This window comes from Elgaria multicarinata, chromosome 4 (genome assembly GCF_023053635.1).
Source record: "Elgaria multicarinata webbii isolate HBS135686 ecotype San Diego chromosome 4, rElgMul1.1.pri, whole genome shotgun sequence".
NCBI classification, from domain to species: domain Eukaryota; kingdom Metazoa; phylum Chordata; class Lepidosauria; order Squamata; family Anguidae; genus Elgaria; species Elgaria multicarinata.
In genome coordinates, this window is record NC_086174.1 from 45,367,806 (window position 1) to 45,383,493 (window position 15,688).

Consider the following 15,688-nt stretch of genomic DNA (forward strand, 5'->3'; position numbering starts at 1 on the left):
AACACAGCAGCTCAGGGAAGTTATTTGATCTTCAAAACCTCAAAATATATTTCGTGATACTCAACAATACTTTTTTAAGATTACTATGACAGCCCACCGTCCTGGTTACAATTCTGATACTCTCTGGGAGTGAGTGTATCAAATTCAGCATAATCATAACAAGTGATCTCCCAGCCAAAACTGCTCAGTAGCCCTGCAACCGCACTGTGAATATCTGGTCATGGCTAGATGGGGTGCTATCCCGAGGATTGCCCCCAGGATCATCCCTGTGCATCCACGTGACACACAGGGGATCCCGGGGGCGGGAGGGATGATTTTATTATTTTATTAATTAAAGCATTTTTATAGCGCCGCCTCACCATTTCTGGCATCGAGGCGCTTTACAATAACACATAAAACAATTCCATTAAAACCCTCAACCCACATTACAACAATTCCATTGAAACCCTCACCCTCAAACCATTAAAAGCCCTCAACCCCAATTTAAACCACCCCCTCCCCAGACTCTTGTGAAAATAAAAAAGCCTTACAAAGGCGTTTGAAGCAATTAAAAGTGGGAGCCTGTCAAATCTCCAGTGGCACATTGTTCCATAACCGGGGGCCAGCCACTGAAAAAGCCCTGGCCCCGGCACATTGCAATTTGTAGCGGGGAACCATCAGGGCACCCTGCCCCTGAGAGCGAGTCTGCCAATGGTGAGACACAGGAGAAAGGCGAGTGCTCAGGTATCCAGGACCCAAGCAATGCAGGGCTTTATACATGGTCAACAAAACCTTGTAGCGCACCCTAGCAGCCACCGGCAGCCAATGGAGCTCTTGAAGCACCAAAGTGATAGAAGACCACTTCGGGAGCCCCTTGACCAACCTGGCTGCTGCATTTTGTACAGCCTGTAGGCGTTGGATTTGCTTCAAGGGAAGCCCTGTATACAACAAGTTGCAATAGTCCAGTCTGGAAAGAACCAGTGCCTGGACTGTGGTGGTAAGATCAGCCTCTGACAGAAAGGGGCGAACTTGGCAGAGCACATGGAGTTGATAAAAGCAACTCCGAACCACAGCCCCCATAGTTAGGGACTGGTCAAGAATAACACCCAGGTCCCGCGCCTCAGTCACAATCCTTTGTCGGATTCCTGAAATAGGCAGATCTATGAGCTCCTGCCTCAAATCTGCCAGCCGCTGACCTCGGCCAATCACCATCAGCTCAGTCTTCTCCGGGTTAAGCTTTAGTTTACTATTAGACATCCAGTTACAGATCTCAGCCAGGCACCAAGACAGAGTAGCAACTGCCTCGCCGAGGTCAGACCCCACCGAGACGTAAAGCTGGGTATCATCAGCATATATATGGTACCTCAGCCCATGGGCTCTAATTAACTCTGCTAGTGGCCTCACATATACATTGAACATGAAAAGTGAGAGGATGGAACCCTGTGGAACTCCACAGGGGAGGGCTGTGGGAGTAGATGTACAGGTGCCCATGGTAACCACCTGAGCCCTTCCATCCAAGTAGGACTGGAACCAGGCGAGAGCCAGGCCCTCCAGGCCCACCTGGGTCTTCAACCGTCTAATCAACAATTCATGATCCACTGTGTCGAAGGCCGCTGAAAGGTCCAATAACAGCAGGATGGACCCTTCTTGGGCGGACCCAGACTTGTGGGCCATCACCTCTTCGGGGGGAAAAGGTGTCTTAAACACACATTGCAAGAGGTAATGGTCTGTCCATGACAGAGGGGTTAGATGACAATCCCCAACGACCAACCCTAGCCCAAAGATAAGATCGAGTGTATGACCTCGATGTATGATCGAGTGTGTGATCCCTCCCTTTCCCTGGGATATTGGCATACCCTTTAATCCTGACTTTTCCCATGGTCTCAGGCTCCTCCTGAGGCTGTAGGACGTGTCAAAAGCCATCCCCGTTTTCCCAGCTCCTTGCGAGTAACCGCAAGGAGCTGGGAATTAGGCACAGGGCACAGAGTTCCTCAGGAGCTCCATGCCCATCGGGGGTAGGGGGAGCAGAGCAGGAGGTTTTTAAAAAAACAAACAAATACCTTCTTCGCTGGAGCGCTCCTGTGCTCAGTTCCAATGTTTAAAAATGGTGGGTGCGATATCCTCCGTCCTCCCGGGACATCGCGCACCACGTGTAGACTGAGGGGGAGGATCTCACAATCATCATCTCGTGAGATCATCCCCCTCCAACCCCCTGGTCTAGCCATGCCCTCTGTGTCCCTTACAGCAGTCACCAAGAACGTAGAAAAAAGGGCTGTGGGACATCCATACTCTTAACTGTCGAGATCTACATGACAAGTAGTTCCCTGGGAGGCTATATAGTCGATCTGAATTAGATGTGAAAATGGCATCCACCTTTTTTGACATAGTCTTACAAAAGGCAGAAACAAGCCTATCTCCAATGAGTGCCACTGGGGTATTTCTGAATGCAAAAATGTGGTGGTGGGGCGGGGGGAGGCGGCGTATTAGTTTGCCTGTTATGGAGCCTTCCCACAGAGCACAGAAATGGAGAGACTAGTCAGAGGAAAAATTCCATCAGGTCCCTTTCTAGGAGATCAGCTTTCCCCAAAATACAGTGGCAATATATAAAATGTAACCCACAGTTATCTCAATTACTCATGAGAAGTCCTCAAAATTCTTCTCATCACACTTTCCAGAGCATGTGGGTTGAAAGGGTTATGCATTCTTTTAACATTATGCACATATATACATGTACATGCATGCACGCACGCACGCACACACAGAGTGAGCCAAATCCTTGCTTTACTTAAAGACTCATAATTCTCTTTCAAATAAATTAGTGTACAAGAGAAGAGTCTAAACCCTTTTTTATTTTGTTTTTCAACCAGGACTACCGATCATTCCTCAGAAATGGTCCAGCATTCCAGATCTGGATGGAGCTAATGTCTGGGTGCATTATGTGAAATTTGAAGACCAGGGTCATATTTTCTTAAACCCAAGCATTTTCAGAGACCTCAGACTCTGATTTAAATAAACTGTGTAATTGCAGTGTTTAAAACAAGCTTAAACTTTACAATAACTGTATCTGGTGCAGGCCCTTCCGTAGGTTTCTGGATAAAATCCCATTTGGGGAAAGTTTAAGCTCTTGCAAGACTAGGCTATACATTTTAAAATTTAAATGCTCCTTTACATTCCAGAGCAAGGAGTTGATAATCACACCCTCAAACCCTACACAAGAATGCCTTAACTGACAGCATACCTTAGGGCAGTTCAACGCTGCATAATGTACCATGCAGCAAACATGATTATCGCATGGTACATTATGCTGCTGTTTTCTGTGGATAGCACAAATGTGTGTGTTTTTTTCACCCCAGCTGCATATATGTCTCTGAGAACTGTGGCTCATTCAGGATTTCAGGGTACATGTATTTAAATATGTAGATGTCCTGTTCACACTTGATGCGTTTGCTGTGCGAAAAAAAATACCACAGAAGTAGACACAACAATCCTGTGGACCTGTGAGCTGCCCTTGCAGACTACCTTTCTTCTGTGTGCCCATGCTAACCAGCAGGATCCTCCCTTGATAGTGGCCTTCATACATTAGATAAGAACAGTAAAGGCAGAGAGAATAGCTATTAGGAGCTGCTTAATATCTCTAGAACTGACCCATTGGGATTCTGACCATGGAAAACCATGGAAGTTTTCTAGAAGTAATATAACATTTTTTTTTATTTAAGCATGAGTTTAAGCTACAGATACAGGAATATTTCGACTACAGGCATGCATTTTTAAATAGGATTTTTTTTAAAAAAAAACTGTTATAAATAGAGAGATAGAGAATTAGAAATGCCTCCAGAATGTGAGAGCAAAGATGGAAATGGAGTTAATAAGATTTCTTCTCATTCTTGCAACTCACCTTTCATTACTGACTTTTTTTATTCTTTACATGTACACAGCTTACAAACATGTCATTTTAGAAGACAAAGATAATTTCTTCTGCTATTCATTCAAAACTTGGAGAGTAGCGTTCCAGATTAACCTTCGGGTGTACTGAGGAGAAGTCTGGTCTAGACCCCCTCTCCCCACTGTTCTAGTTTTGAACATGCAGGGACTTTTTCATGTGGAGGAATATTAAGCCGTTTTGCACAGTCTAGCCCCAGATATACCAAGTGAGCTCACTGATCGTGAGCTTCAGCTCTTAAAAGTGCTTAACCCTGTTTGGATTGCTCCCAACAATCTTGCCAATTATATTTTATACATATTAAACTTTTGTTTCATTCATCCTCACTGACAGCAACAAACACTCTCTTTTACAATCCCTTTCTCTGCTAGAAGTCTTCAGGGCTCTGTTTTTGGCCCTTCCTTATTCTCCCTCCTAGTCCAGTACAACATAGAATCATAGAATAGTAGAGTTGGAATGGGCCTATAAGGCCATCGAGTCCAACCCCCTGCTCAGTGCAGGAATCCACCCTAAAGCATCCCTGACAGATGGCTGTCCAGCTGCCTCCTGAATGCCTCTAGTGTGGGAGAGCCCACCACCTCCCTAGGTAACTGGTTCCATTGTCGTACTGCTCTAACAGTCAGGAAGTTTTTTCTGATGTCCAGTCGGAATCTGACTTCCTGTAACTTCAGCCCGTTATTCCGTGTCCTGCACTATGGGATGATCAAGAAGAGATCCTGGCCCTCCGCTGTGTTGGTGACATCAAGATTTTCCCCTTAATTGAATCCCACATCTTCAAGTTCCTCTCTAACATTTCCAATCTAGATGGGTCACCAACACCTTAAATTCAATGTGTCCAAAACCACTCTTTAATTTCCCCCTTTCATCCTGCAATTTCTCTTGCTGCTATTATTATTATTATTATCATCATCATCATCATCACCATCATCACCATCAGTGTCATCATAAATCCCATTCCATCTATATCCTTGGGCATGCACACTTTTTCTTTTCAACACCCAGTGATACAGGTTTTCTAGAAGATTTTGAATGGGAATTTTTTTCCAATGTAAATTAAGTTAATTTGCACACCACAGTCCACCCCTACTGTTAAAATCCTGGTTTGTGCTTTGGTTATGTATTATATATTATACTCAGCCACTGAGTATAATTCTCATGTTTGCTTCTCTGACCAATCCAAAATTCACCTTGCTTTCTCTTTGGTCTTTTAAGTACTTATAAGAGGTTTGAACAGACAAGCCTCCCTAAGTAAATAATTCCCAAATTCCCACAAACAGGTAGTTTGGTTAGTCAAATTGGTTTGACATATCAGGCATTAGAAGCCAGGAAACACCTTCTCCTGACCATCGTGAGGAAGAAAGCAAAGAATAAATCTAGAGGTGAGCCACTTTCCCTCTTGTCATCTGCTGCCAATGCCACTAGGTTAAGCAAGAAGTTTCAATACCTAAAATATACAGCGTTTACAACTAAATTAAAATCACTTCACTGGCTGGCAATTAGTTTTCGGGCGAAGTATAAAGTGTTGGTTATTACCTTTAAAAGCCCTATAAGGTTTGGGTCCAGGTTACCTGTGGGATCGCCTTCTCCCGTACAATCCGCACCACACACTTAGGTCCTCTGGGGAGAATTAACTTCTGCCTGCCAAAACTATACTGATAACCATTACCCAGAGGACCTTCTCTTCTGCCACTCCCAGACTGTGGAATAGCCTGCCAGGAGAGATTCGCCAACTTATGAGTATTTCTGAATTTAAAAAAGCTATAAACACTGATCTCTTCTGGCAGGCCTACCCAGTCGAACCTTAAGATGTCTGGCTGTTATTTTAATAATGTATTTAATTTTATATGTTTTAATCAGTTTTATGTATTTTACAGTATCTTTGTATTTCATGTTGTTCCCCGCCTAGTTCCAGAGGGGTAAGAAAGAATATTATTATTATTATTATTATTATTATTATTATTATTATTATTATCCTCCTCCTCCTCCTCATCATCATCATCATCATCATCTCCTCTTTCTCACTCATGGTGGTTTTTCTAGATTAACATGACGGGCTTTGACAAGTCATGCTGTCTTTTACAGAATTTCCTGACAATTGAGCACGTTTTATTATGACTGCTTTCTGGATGCTGGTGTGGGTGTATTTTGGTGGGCCCAATTTCTGAAGGTTTTCTGTATAGTTTTTTGATGTGATGCCGGAGACTGATGTGACTAATGGAATAATTGTGACTATTATTATTATTATTATTATTATTATTATTATTATTATTATTAGCCACTTCACTTGGGCATGTTTGCCAGGAGATAACTACATCTCCTTAGTGACGGCTTGACAGTATGAAACAATTGTCACTACTTTATCCTGGATAACTAAATGGTTGTGTGACTTGGTCATTCGAGCCCATTCATACATTGCCAAAGGTGCCAATGGAAGCCATTCTAGGGTGGCTGCTCCCAGTAGCATCTGAAGGAAGGGTGTCATGGAAGGGGATCAAAACATGGTTACTTCCCATGACACTGGCACCCCATAGGGACCAGCAATGCTAATATAGGAAGTAACCATTTCTACAAGTGGTGCGGGAGCAGCAGATCCTGGTAACATCAAGTAGCTGTTAGTTTGACTTTAAGGAGAACTATGTGGGGCACTCCAACTATAGTATCGCGGCGGGCAGGGGGCATCAAGTAATTCTGACCTGCTATGTTCACAGTTTGGGCCTATTCTTTCAGAAGCCCGCTCCAAATTGCTAAGAGACATTATTCCTGACTACAAATTTTCAGACATCTATAAGCCTTTTTTTTTCTTTAAGGGAAAATTGAAGAAACTACAGGACTTCTCTGCTTTTCCCATGGTAAAAAAAGAAATTCTTCAGATTTAAAAAATAAATATATAATTTCAAGGGCCTGACCCTCAGTGACCTCCATTCTTAAGATAAACAAATGAACCAGCATTACATAACGGAAACTGTGAGTTAATCTGAGAAAGTTAGAGAGTGCAAGAGAAAAAACAGAACTCTCATTCCTTTTGCTGTTCCCCAGAATATGGTTGACATTTCAGAGTTTTATCTAAGAGTGGATATTCTCCAATGAAATGTCAGCACTCTTATGGAATCCTGAGAAAGAGTTCAAATCACTTCTCTCTTGATGTCAGCAAGTACAGAGCGAAAAACTGATGAAGGCCTTTACCAGGGCCTTGTCACCTTGTACCTGGGTATAATGGGTGGACAGGAAAATAGAGCTTCTGTTTCTCTATAATAATGGGAGATGTACACATGATTACAACTGTGATTTACAAAATAGCAGCTAGGGAATCACCAACGTGAAACTGAAGGAGCTTTGGCCTCTAGGTCATATGTTAAAACTGGGTTTTGTTTTTATTTTTTTTAATTTTGTACCAGACCTTTAAAAAGTGTAATAAGAATAATAGCAATAATACTATCTCCTGTCTCATTGCTCTGTATTCAGAGGCATTGGCTCTGAAATCCCAATGATATGGGGTGGGATACAACTGTTTTAATAAATATTATATTATTATTATTATTATTATTATTGTTGTTGTTGTTGTTGTTGCCACCACCTGCTTCCACCCAACAACCTAAGCAATGCCCCTTTGATCCCTGTACCCACATTCTCCTTGGAGGAACAAGGCCCCCAGCCTTAGCTGCAAATCCACTCTAGAGGATTTCCTGGGCTGAGTAGCCATGCTGCAGTAGTGGTAGTCTCTTTGCAAATTGCCCTGGAAGTGGCTCAGAAAGATACTTGCCACTGCTACAAGCCTACTAGGCCTGAAGAGATGACCAAATAAAAAGATTTGTGACAAGGGCGAACTGAGGTGGCTTGCAGAGGGCTTGGAGTTATCCAGTTATTTTAATAAGAGTAAATTATTTTTTCTCAAATCAATTAATTTTACAGGAGGTTAAAAGTTAACAACTATCTACTCTGTCACTCGGAGGGCAGGGGGAAGCCACATAAGAGAATATTTTAGCAATCTCATGATGGCCACTGGATTCTTATGGAATTTGGCAGCAGTGCATAGTAAGATGGATTCCATGAATGCAACAGAAAGTTACGAAATAGCAGCAGCCAATAATTTGTTGTCTGAGAACACAGGATATGGAGCATCTACTCCCAGAAAAGAAAGATCCCTCAAAAAAACTGGTTGAGAATACGCAGACCAAATGAATCACCAAGGAAAAACTGTTTAGCATGCAAAGTCCCTAATTGATGCTGTGTAAGTACTTTTTAAAGCAACAGAGGTTAAAACCGAATAACACAGTGTCTTAATTTATTGTATATCCACATTTTGCTGAACATTGTGTGAACATAGTAAAAGACATGGTTCCTTTCGCAAAAGGGGCACAATCAAAAACAGAAAATGTATTAAGAAGTTTTGGACACCCCACCCCACCCCCACCCACTCCACACATACTGAGAGAACAGATGATGTGACTTCATCTGGTGCATTATGTCTTTAAATGAGACCAGATGACAATTCATGGGAGGTTTACTTTGGAAATCTCCATGGGAGAGGTGTTTTAAGAAGGGATTTGAAGAGTGAACATTGGGTTTTAGGTTACCCCTCAGAGAGACAGTGGTGTAGCAATTGCTAACACCTAAATCACCAGAATCAACAATGTTCCGAACTTTGCCTCAAGTATCAGTAATACCACCAATCTTAGCGAGGCAGAAAAAGATCCAAGATATCACCGGTGCTTAGGTATGAAGCTTCTCATGCAATCAGAATGCTGGCAGAGATCCAAAGGTACTCTGTAGGATCCCCAAGGCACTATCCCTGGCACATTAATCAATCTCCACTGAAAGGCTGAGCTCAAGAGTCAAAATAGAGAAGCCACAATCTGGGCCACACATCTTACACTCACCTGTTAGCTTCAAAGGAGAAAGGAAGGTGGACTGAAAGGGGAAATGATTGTGTTGGTAATGACATTTAAAGCCCTAAACAGCTTGGGACCTCGCCGCCCTGAAATCTTATTGATATAGGGTGGGATATAAATGTTTTAAATAAATAAATACTTGAGGAAGCGCCTCTCCTTATGTATGTCTGCCCGAGACTTGAGATCTGTTGGAGGAACCCTTCTCCGCAACCCACCAGCGCAACACATACGCTATGGTGGGACATGGGAGAAGGCTTTCTCTGTTGTGGCACCCCGACTGTGAAATGCCCTCCCCTTGGAAGCCTGACTGGTGCCAACGCTGATTTTATTGCGGCATCAAGTAAAAACATGGCTTTTTAACAAAGCCTTTAATGGTTAAATTGCACATTGTTTTAACTGTTTTAATTGTTTTTATTGCTTTTAAATTATATACTGGTTTCAGCAAAAGCTGGCGTCCCTCCAAGAGTCAGTAATGACTCAGTGCTTGCACAAGAGGTTCCTTTCCTTTCCCTTTAACTTGATTCATGCTTTAATTTGCTTTCAGCTGTGTATATTTATTGTTTTATATTGTATGATTTTATCTGTACGCTGCTCTGAGATCCTAGTGATATAGGGCGGGATACAAATGTTTCAAATAAATAAATGAATAAATATTACATTGTTATTATTATATCTCTTTCCTTGCTTATGGCAGCTTTTCTAGACTGTCATGATGGGCTTTGTGAAGTCATGCTGTCGTTTATTGATTCAGGAATTTCCTGACTATTGAGCATGTTTTAAGCATGACTGCTTTCTGGGTGTTGGTGTGGATGTATTTTGGTAGGCCCAGTTTCTGAAGGTTTTCTGTATAGTTTTTTGATGTGATGCTAATGACTGATGTGACTAGCGGAATTTTACTTTTTCGTGTTGCCATAGTTCTTTAACTTCCATAGCGAGTAGTGTATTATATTATTATTATTATTATTATTATTATTATTTACATTTCTATACTGCCCCATAGTCAGAGCTCTTTGGGCAGTTTATAAAACATTAAAAAATTAACATTGATATACAAAATTTAAAACTATACAAACATAAAACAAAGAGTAAGCACAAAGACAACACACATCTAAAAACAACTTTGAGCTGTCAGCCAAACCTAATAGATCTCGTCTCAATTAAAAACTCAACCTATGCTTCTAAATGCCTGGGAAAAGAGAAAAGTCTTGATATGGCACCAAAAAGATAACAATGTTGGCACCAGGCCAGCCTCATCGGGGAGAGCATTCCATAATTGAGGTGTCATCACTGAGAAGGCCCTCACCCTTGTTACTGTCTTCCAAGCTTCCCTCAGAAAAGGCACCTGGGGGAGGACCTACCTTGTTAGGCTCTCCTTTGCTGAGCTGTGTGCCAATGCAAGGCAGTGAAACTTTTTAAATTCCTGGGCCAATGGAAGAGCAGGGTTGCTCAAAAACAGGGCCACTTTATACAGTCAGCAGAAACATTTTCTGGGCTCTAGTCTACTGCTTCAGGCCACGGGGAAGGGTTTGCATGTTTGAATGCTCTCCCATGTTGTGGGGCGGGGAGGAACATTCCCTACATATAGATAAATAGCTTGTCAGAGTGAAACCGGAGAAGAACACACACACACACCAGACATAACTGTTTTACACCACTCGGGGCTCTTGGTTATGACACCCATGTCCTAGCAATTTTCAATCTGTGTTGACTTTCAACTGATGGAGACATGCCCACATACGACTGTGTGAATGCTGAGACCAGGTACCAATTTCAGTATGAATTGCCTTTCTGAGCAGCAGTACAAGAAGAGCTTTTTAAAATAGCTTTTTTGAGCACAGTGCCTGAGAAGCGCCAAATTGCGCACATCAGCTGAAAGTTGACACAAATCAACTCCAAACCATGTGAGCCACACGCAGGATAAGGTGTTTCAACAATGGGCCCTTCAGTCTCATTAGGCCAGTTATTCCAGTGTTCCTGGTTCTAAACAAGTGGCATGTAAAAATGGCCTGCAATGAAATATCCTACACTTTTTAATGATGTTAAGATCCTAACACACTTTGTCACTGTATAAACAGTCATACAATACTGCTATTATTACTATCACTACTCTGACTAATAACCGCACAATAATAATAACATACTACTACTGTTACTACCACCACCGTCTCTTCTGTGGTGACTAATCATAATAATATGCAGACGGTAAAAGAGATGTGAATTCCAATGGGCTGACATGCTTGGGAAAAGTTGTATACTTAGACGAATTTGCAGCACCGTTTGCTCCAAAGATTGTACAAACTAAGCAAGAATTGGGCAAGTAGGTTTAAGTTAGGACTGGGCCCATTCAGAAGACACCTTAAGCCATGGCTTTAAGCACAGCAAATAAGCTGTTTTGCTTTATTCACCATGGTTAAAGCCATGGTTTAAGGTGTCTTCTGAATGGGGCCAATGTGTGCTGTCTATAACCTGTTTCATAATATAGCAAGGTACTACTTCATAATGTAGTATTTGACCTTTGGTTTCCTCCTCACGTTGATGTATGAGGTACCTGCTTGCAAGTGGCTGAACAGGAAGCAAAACTCCCCTACCAAACTCATTAACCTAGAATGATTGATCAATCATTTGACCTTCAAGTCTCTAAGTGCAGCTGAACAGTTATCAGTCCTTTGCTCTTCAGGTCATCTTTAGATATAAGAATTCTGATCTACTTCTACTCCCTTTAAAAAGAATTGGGAGGGTTATACAGCAAATCCAAGAGACTGATTAAATAAGACGGCTGCTTCCTGTCAAACCTGGCTGGCCGGCGGAAGGAATGCAGCATTCTACAAGATGGCTATAAACAGATCCTCCCCCATTAGAGCTAAAAAAGCTAGCTGAGCCTGCCAACAAATATGTATGCAGCCATTCCCATTGAGAGGAGTGTACAGGTGAAACCATTTCAGGGAAAGGGCAGAGCTGTTGCAAAGCCAGGGAATCACACCTTCTGGTCTAAATACAAATAGCATAACCAGGCCCAGAAAATGCCACCGGCAGCCCTTGAAAATGCCACCGGCAGCCCAGGTGAGGCAGTGGCTGTTCTGAACCAGTGCCTGGGCACGGTAATGGACTGGATGAGGGCTAATAAACTGAAACTCAATCCAGACAAGACGGAGGTACTGTTAGCGGGTGGTTCATCTGTCCGGCGAGGTGATGTTTGCCCTGTCCTGGACGGGGTTGCACTCCTGCTAAAGGATCGGGTCCATAGTTTGGGGGTGCTCTTGGATCCAGAACTGTCACTTGAGGCACAGGTGAACTCAGTGGCAAAGAGCACCTTTTATCAGCTTAGGCTGATATACCAGCTGCGCCCTTATCTGGACAGAGATAGCCTAGCTACAGTTATCCATGCTCTGATAACCTCTCATTCGGATTACTGCAATGCGTTATACGTGGGGCTGCCTTTGAAAACGGTCCGGAAACTTCAACTGGTACAAAACAGGGCAGCACGCTTACTAACAGGGACTGGCCGACGAGACCACATTACGCCAGTCCTTTTCCAGCTTCATTGGCTGCCAGTCCAGGTCCAGGCCCAATTCAAAGTGCTGGTATTAACATTTAAAGCCCTAAACGGCTTGGGGCCAGGTTATCTGAAGGAACGCCTCCTCCCATATGTATCTGCCCGGACACTAAGGTCATCCTCAGGGGTCCTTCTCAGCGAGCCCCTGCCAAAGGAAGTGAGGCAGGTGGCTACCAGGAGGAGGGCCTTCTCTGCTGTGGCACCCCGGCTGTGGAATGAGCTCCCTAAGGAGGTTCGCTTGGCACCTACATTATATGCTTTTAGATGCCAGGTGAAGACCTTTTTATTCTCCCAGCATTTTAACAATCTATAAATACATTTTAACTTGGTGTTTTAAATTTGTAATTTTGCATTGCTGCTGTTTTTATCTGGTTGAGCTTTTATATTGTATTTTATATTATGGTCTTATACTGTTTTTTTATACTTTGAATGGTTTTAATTTTTGTGAACTGCCCAGAGAGCTCCGGCTATTGGGCGGTATAGAAATGTAATAAATAAATAAATAATGTGCATACACCTTTTCTCTCTCATGCAGAACCTATGCGCTAACATGAAGAGCAATAAGAAGCCCATGAATAGTGAAGGTTTGCAGAAATTCAGAGCAGAACCTTTTATTTTTACTTATTTATTCATAAATGTATGAGTTGCCTTTCAGCCAGTGAGGGCCCTCGTGGCAATGTACAGTTAAAACTTGCAACAATTTGAAAACTAAAAAAAAAGCAACTTCAAAAACAATGTTAAAGTAAGTTGTTCTTACTCATAATAGTGCCCAGTTTTTGGTGTGTGACAAGCTCTGGCAAAGTTATAATCTTGTATAAAACTTTACAGGCTGGAAGCTTTTTCATATATAATGTTTATGGCTAGTACATGAACACCATGGGATGCTTAGGAAACAGCTCAGTTTGGAGACGTGAGAACTGAGAGAGAAATAACCATGAACTACCTGTTTGTAGTGTTGTTTTGGTTTTAAGGGGTTCTTAGGCATAGCATTATAAGTGTGTGATCTCAAGGGAATGTTGATGCTGTGCATAAATCATGGATGCCCTTTGGATATTCAGGGGTTGGTGCAGTTAGGAGGAGACCTCTAACAAAGAAAGCCAAGCGGATATCCTTGCACAACTAGAATAGAAGAGGAAAGAGCTTTCTAAGAACCTATAAAAGCCTTCTGCAATGTTCTGGACTACAATGGCCCAGATGGCCACTGGCCTTATTGGCTAGAGCTGATGGGAGTTGTAGTCCAAACCATCTGCCCTTCCTGAATTTGATGCCCTCCAGGTATTTTAGACTACAACCCCCAACATCCCAGACCATTGACCAAAACATCTGCAAGGTATCACATTGGACAAGGCCGCCCTACCAATGACTGTTTGGCCAGGAGTTCAGAGATGTCATTCCATCTGAGCATCAGAAAGCAAGGTGGTGGCAGGCACCCCACAATCATCAGCTGTTTGGGGGTCTGCCGGAAAGAGTTTAAATGTTGTGGCTGTATGTGGAAGTGTTTGAAGCACAAAAATAAATTGGGGAGCTGGGAGGTTGTGGGCCTGCCCTTTGATCTTTCACTTTTTAACACAGCACTAGATATTCAAAGGGAAATCCTAACCTTAAGACCATCTAAGAGGTAAGTGGTGGATGAATCTTCCCAGCAGCCAAAGCACTTCCACCTGCACTGTGAACAAATGTGGCCCTATATAGGCTGAGCACCCTTGAAGTTAATCAAAGATGCCCTCATTAATTGGAGGAACTGGAGTCTATCAGTAATAAAAGCACATGGTCATACAATTCAAACCATACATATATGCAGAGTTTATTATGTAATTCAATTAAAGAGAGTACCTTCTTCTTGCTGCAGTAAATCTGCCATTTCTTCTCTGGAGGGAGTGCAAACATTGCCTCCCTGTTCTTATCTGTAAGATCCAATTCATCCTGGAGATGACAAGAAAAACACACACATGTATAAAACAATGGCAATAGTAGTCATTTTCACCAAGGATTTTCAGGGCCATCTTTATCTCCAGACTCCCAGTTAAATAAATTGAGACCCTTAAAACACTCAAACCTTTGCCCTTGCAACATATCCAAAACCTCTGTGCTGTATTTAAGCACAGTGAATCAACTGTGCACTGCCCCATTCAATAATTTCTGACCGGTGGACAAATAGAATAAAAGAATAATAAAAACACATTAAAATACATTTTAAAAAGAAACTAATAAAACCACAGCTGGTCATTAATGGAAGGCTTCCTGGAACAACAACGTTTTCAAGAGGTGCCAGAAGGAATACAAAGTTGGTGCCTGCCTGACCTCCAGAGGCAGGGAATTCCATATGAAGGGGGCCAGCACACTGAAAGCTCCTCTCCTGGTGGACTCCAATTGGACCATAGGTCAATGTGGAACCACCAGGAGCATGCAGTGACCTCAGTGACCGGGCAGATTGATAGGGGAGCAGGCACTCTCTCAAGTATCCTGGTCCCAAGTTATTTAGGGCTTTGTACACTAGTACAAGAGCCTTAAATCTTGCCTGGTAACGAATTGCCACAACTTCAGAGCCAACTTTTTTTCAGAGGTGTGTACATCATGTAACCTCTATAGAGCAAGGGTACAGAACTGTACAAGAGTGAGTGGGAGGATTCCATAGAATCTCCACGAACTGAATTACATCAATGGGCATGACCAGGGCTAGCCTTCCCATGAGGCAGGGTAAATCACCCACCTCAGGCAGTGGGTCGAGAAGAGCATTGGATCCTGTGTGCCCCACCATGGGAGGGCTATACGTCCCACTACAGCCCCTGTCCTATCCCTCTCAAAGTGAAGCATAGGGTGGGTGGCTACTCTGGAGAGCCCTGCTGGGCTGGCCACTCTCCTGCCACATGCTGCAGCCGGAAAACAACCATTGCAGCTCTCCGGACCAGCAGCCGCCACCTGCTCTATACGTTACTCTGAATAAGGTATCGGTGCGCAGCTGCTCTGAAAAGCCACACTGGCTGCTCCCCTGCTACAGGAAAGGGCACAGCAAGAGAGCACCCAATGCAATCCCTGGAGCATCTCCAACCCAATGCGTTGCTCTGAGGATCCCCTAGAGCAAGGAACCAGACAGACAGGTTCTCTCCTCCCCCCAGCCCTCCACAGAGCCTTTCCGGAACCGTTGCCTCACTCTGAAGATGTCATTCCTCAGGGACTGCAGTGGCACAGACAGCCTCCAGGGTCACCTTCCACCCAATGCCTCTCTCCCAGGAAGGGTAGCTCTGAGCCAAGGTATTGAGGGGAAGGTGATGATGGAAGGGTACAGCGACTCTGGTGGTGGGAGCTCTTCCCTCCACAGTAGTGGTG

The 15,688-nt window shown here is 43.2% G+C and overlaps 1 protein-coding gene across 3 annotated transcripts in view; it reads right to left on the minus strand.

The window, feature by feature from the left end:
• DAAM2 (dishevelled associated activator of morphogenesis 2) overlaps window positions 1-15,688 on the minus strand; it is a 226,798-nt gene that overhangs the window by 99,991 nt on the left and 111,119 nt on the right. For all 3 annotated transcript variants that reach the window (XM_063124183.1, XM_063124181.1, XM_063124182.1), the window contains exon 3: window positions 14,195-14,284. In XM_063124183.1, coding sequence (XP_062980253.1) covers window positions 14,195-14,284 — 90 coding nt within the window. The remainder of the gene's footprint in view (window positions 1-14,194; window positions 14,285-15,688) is intronic.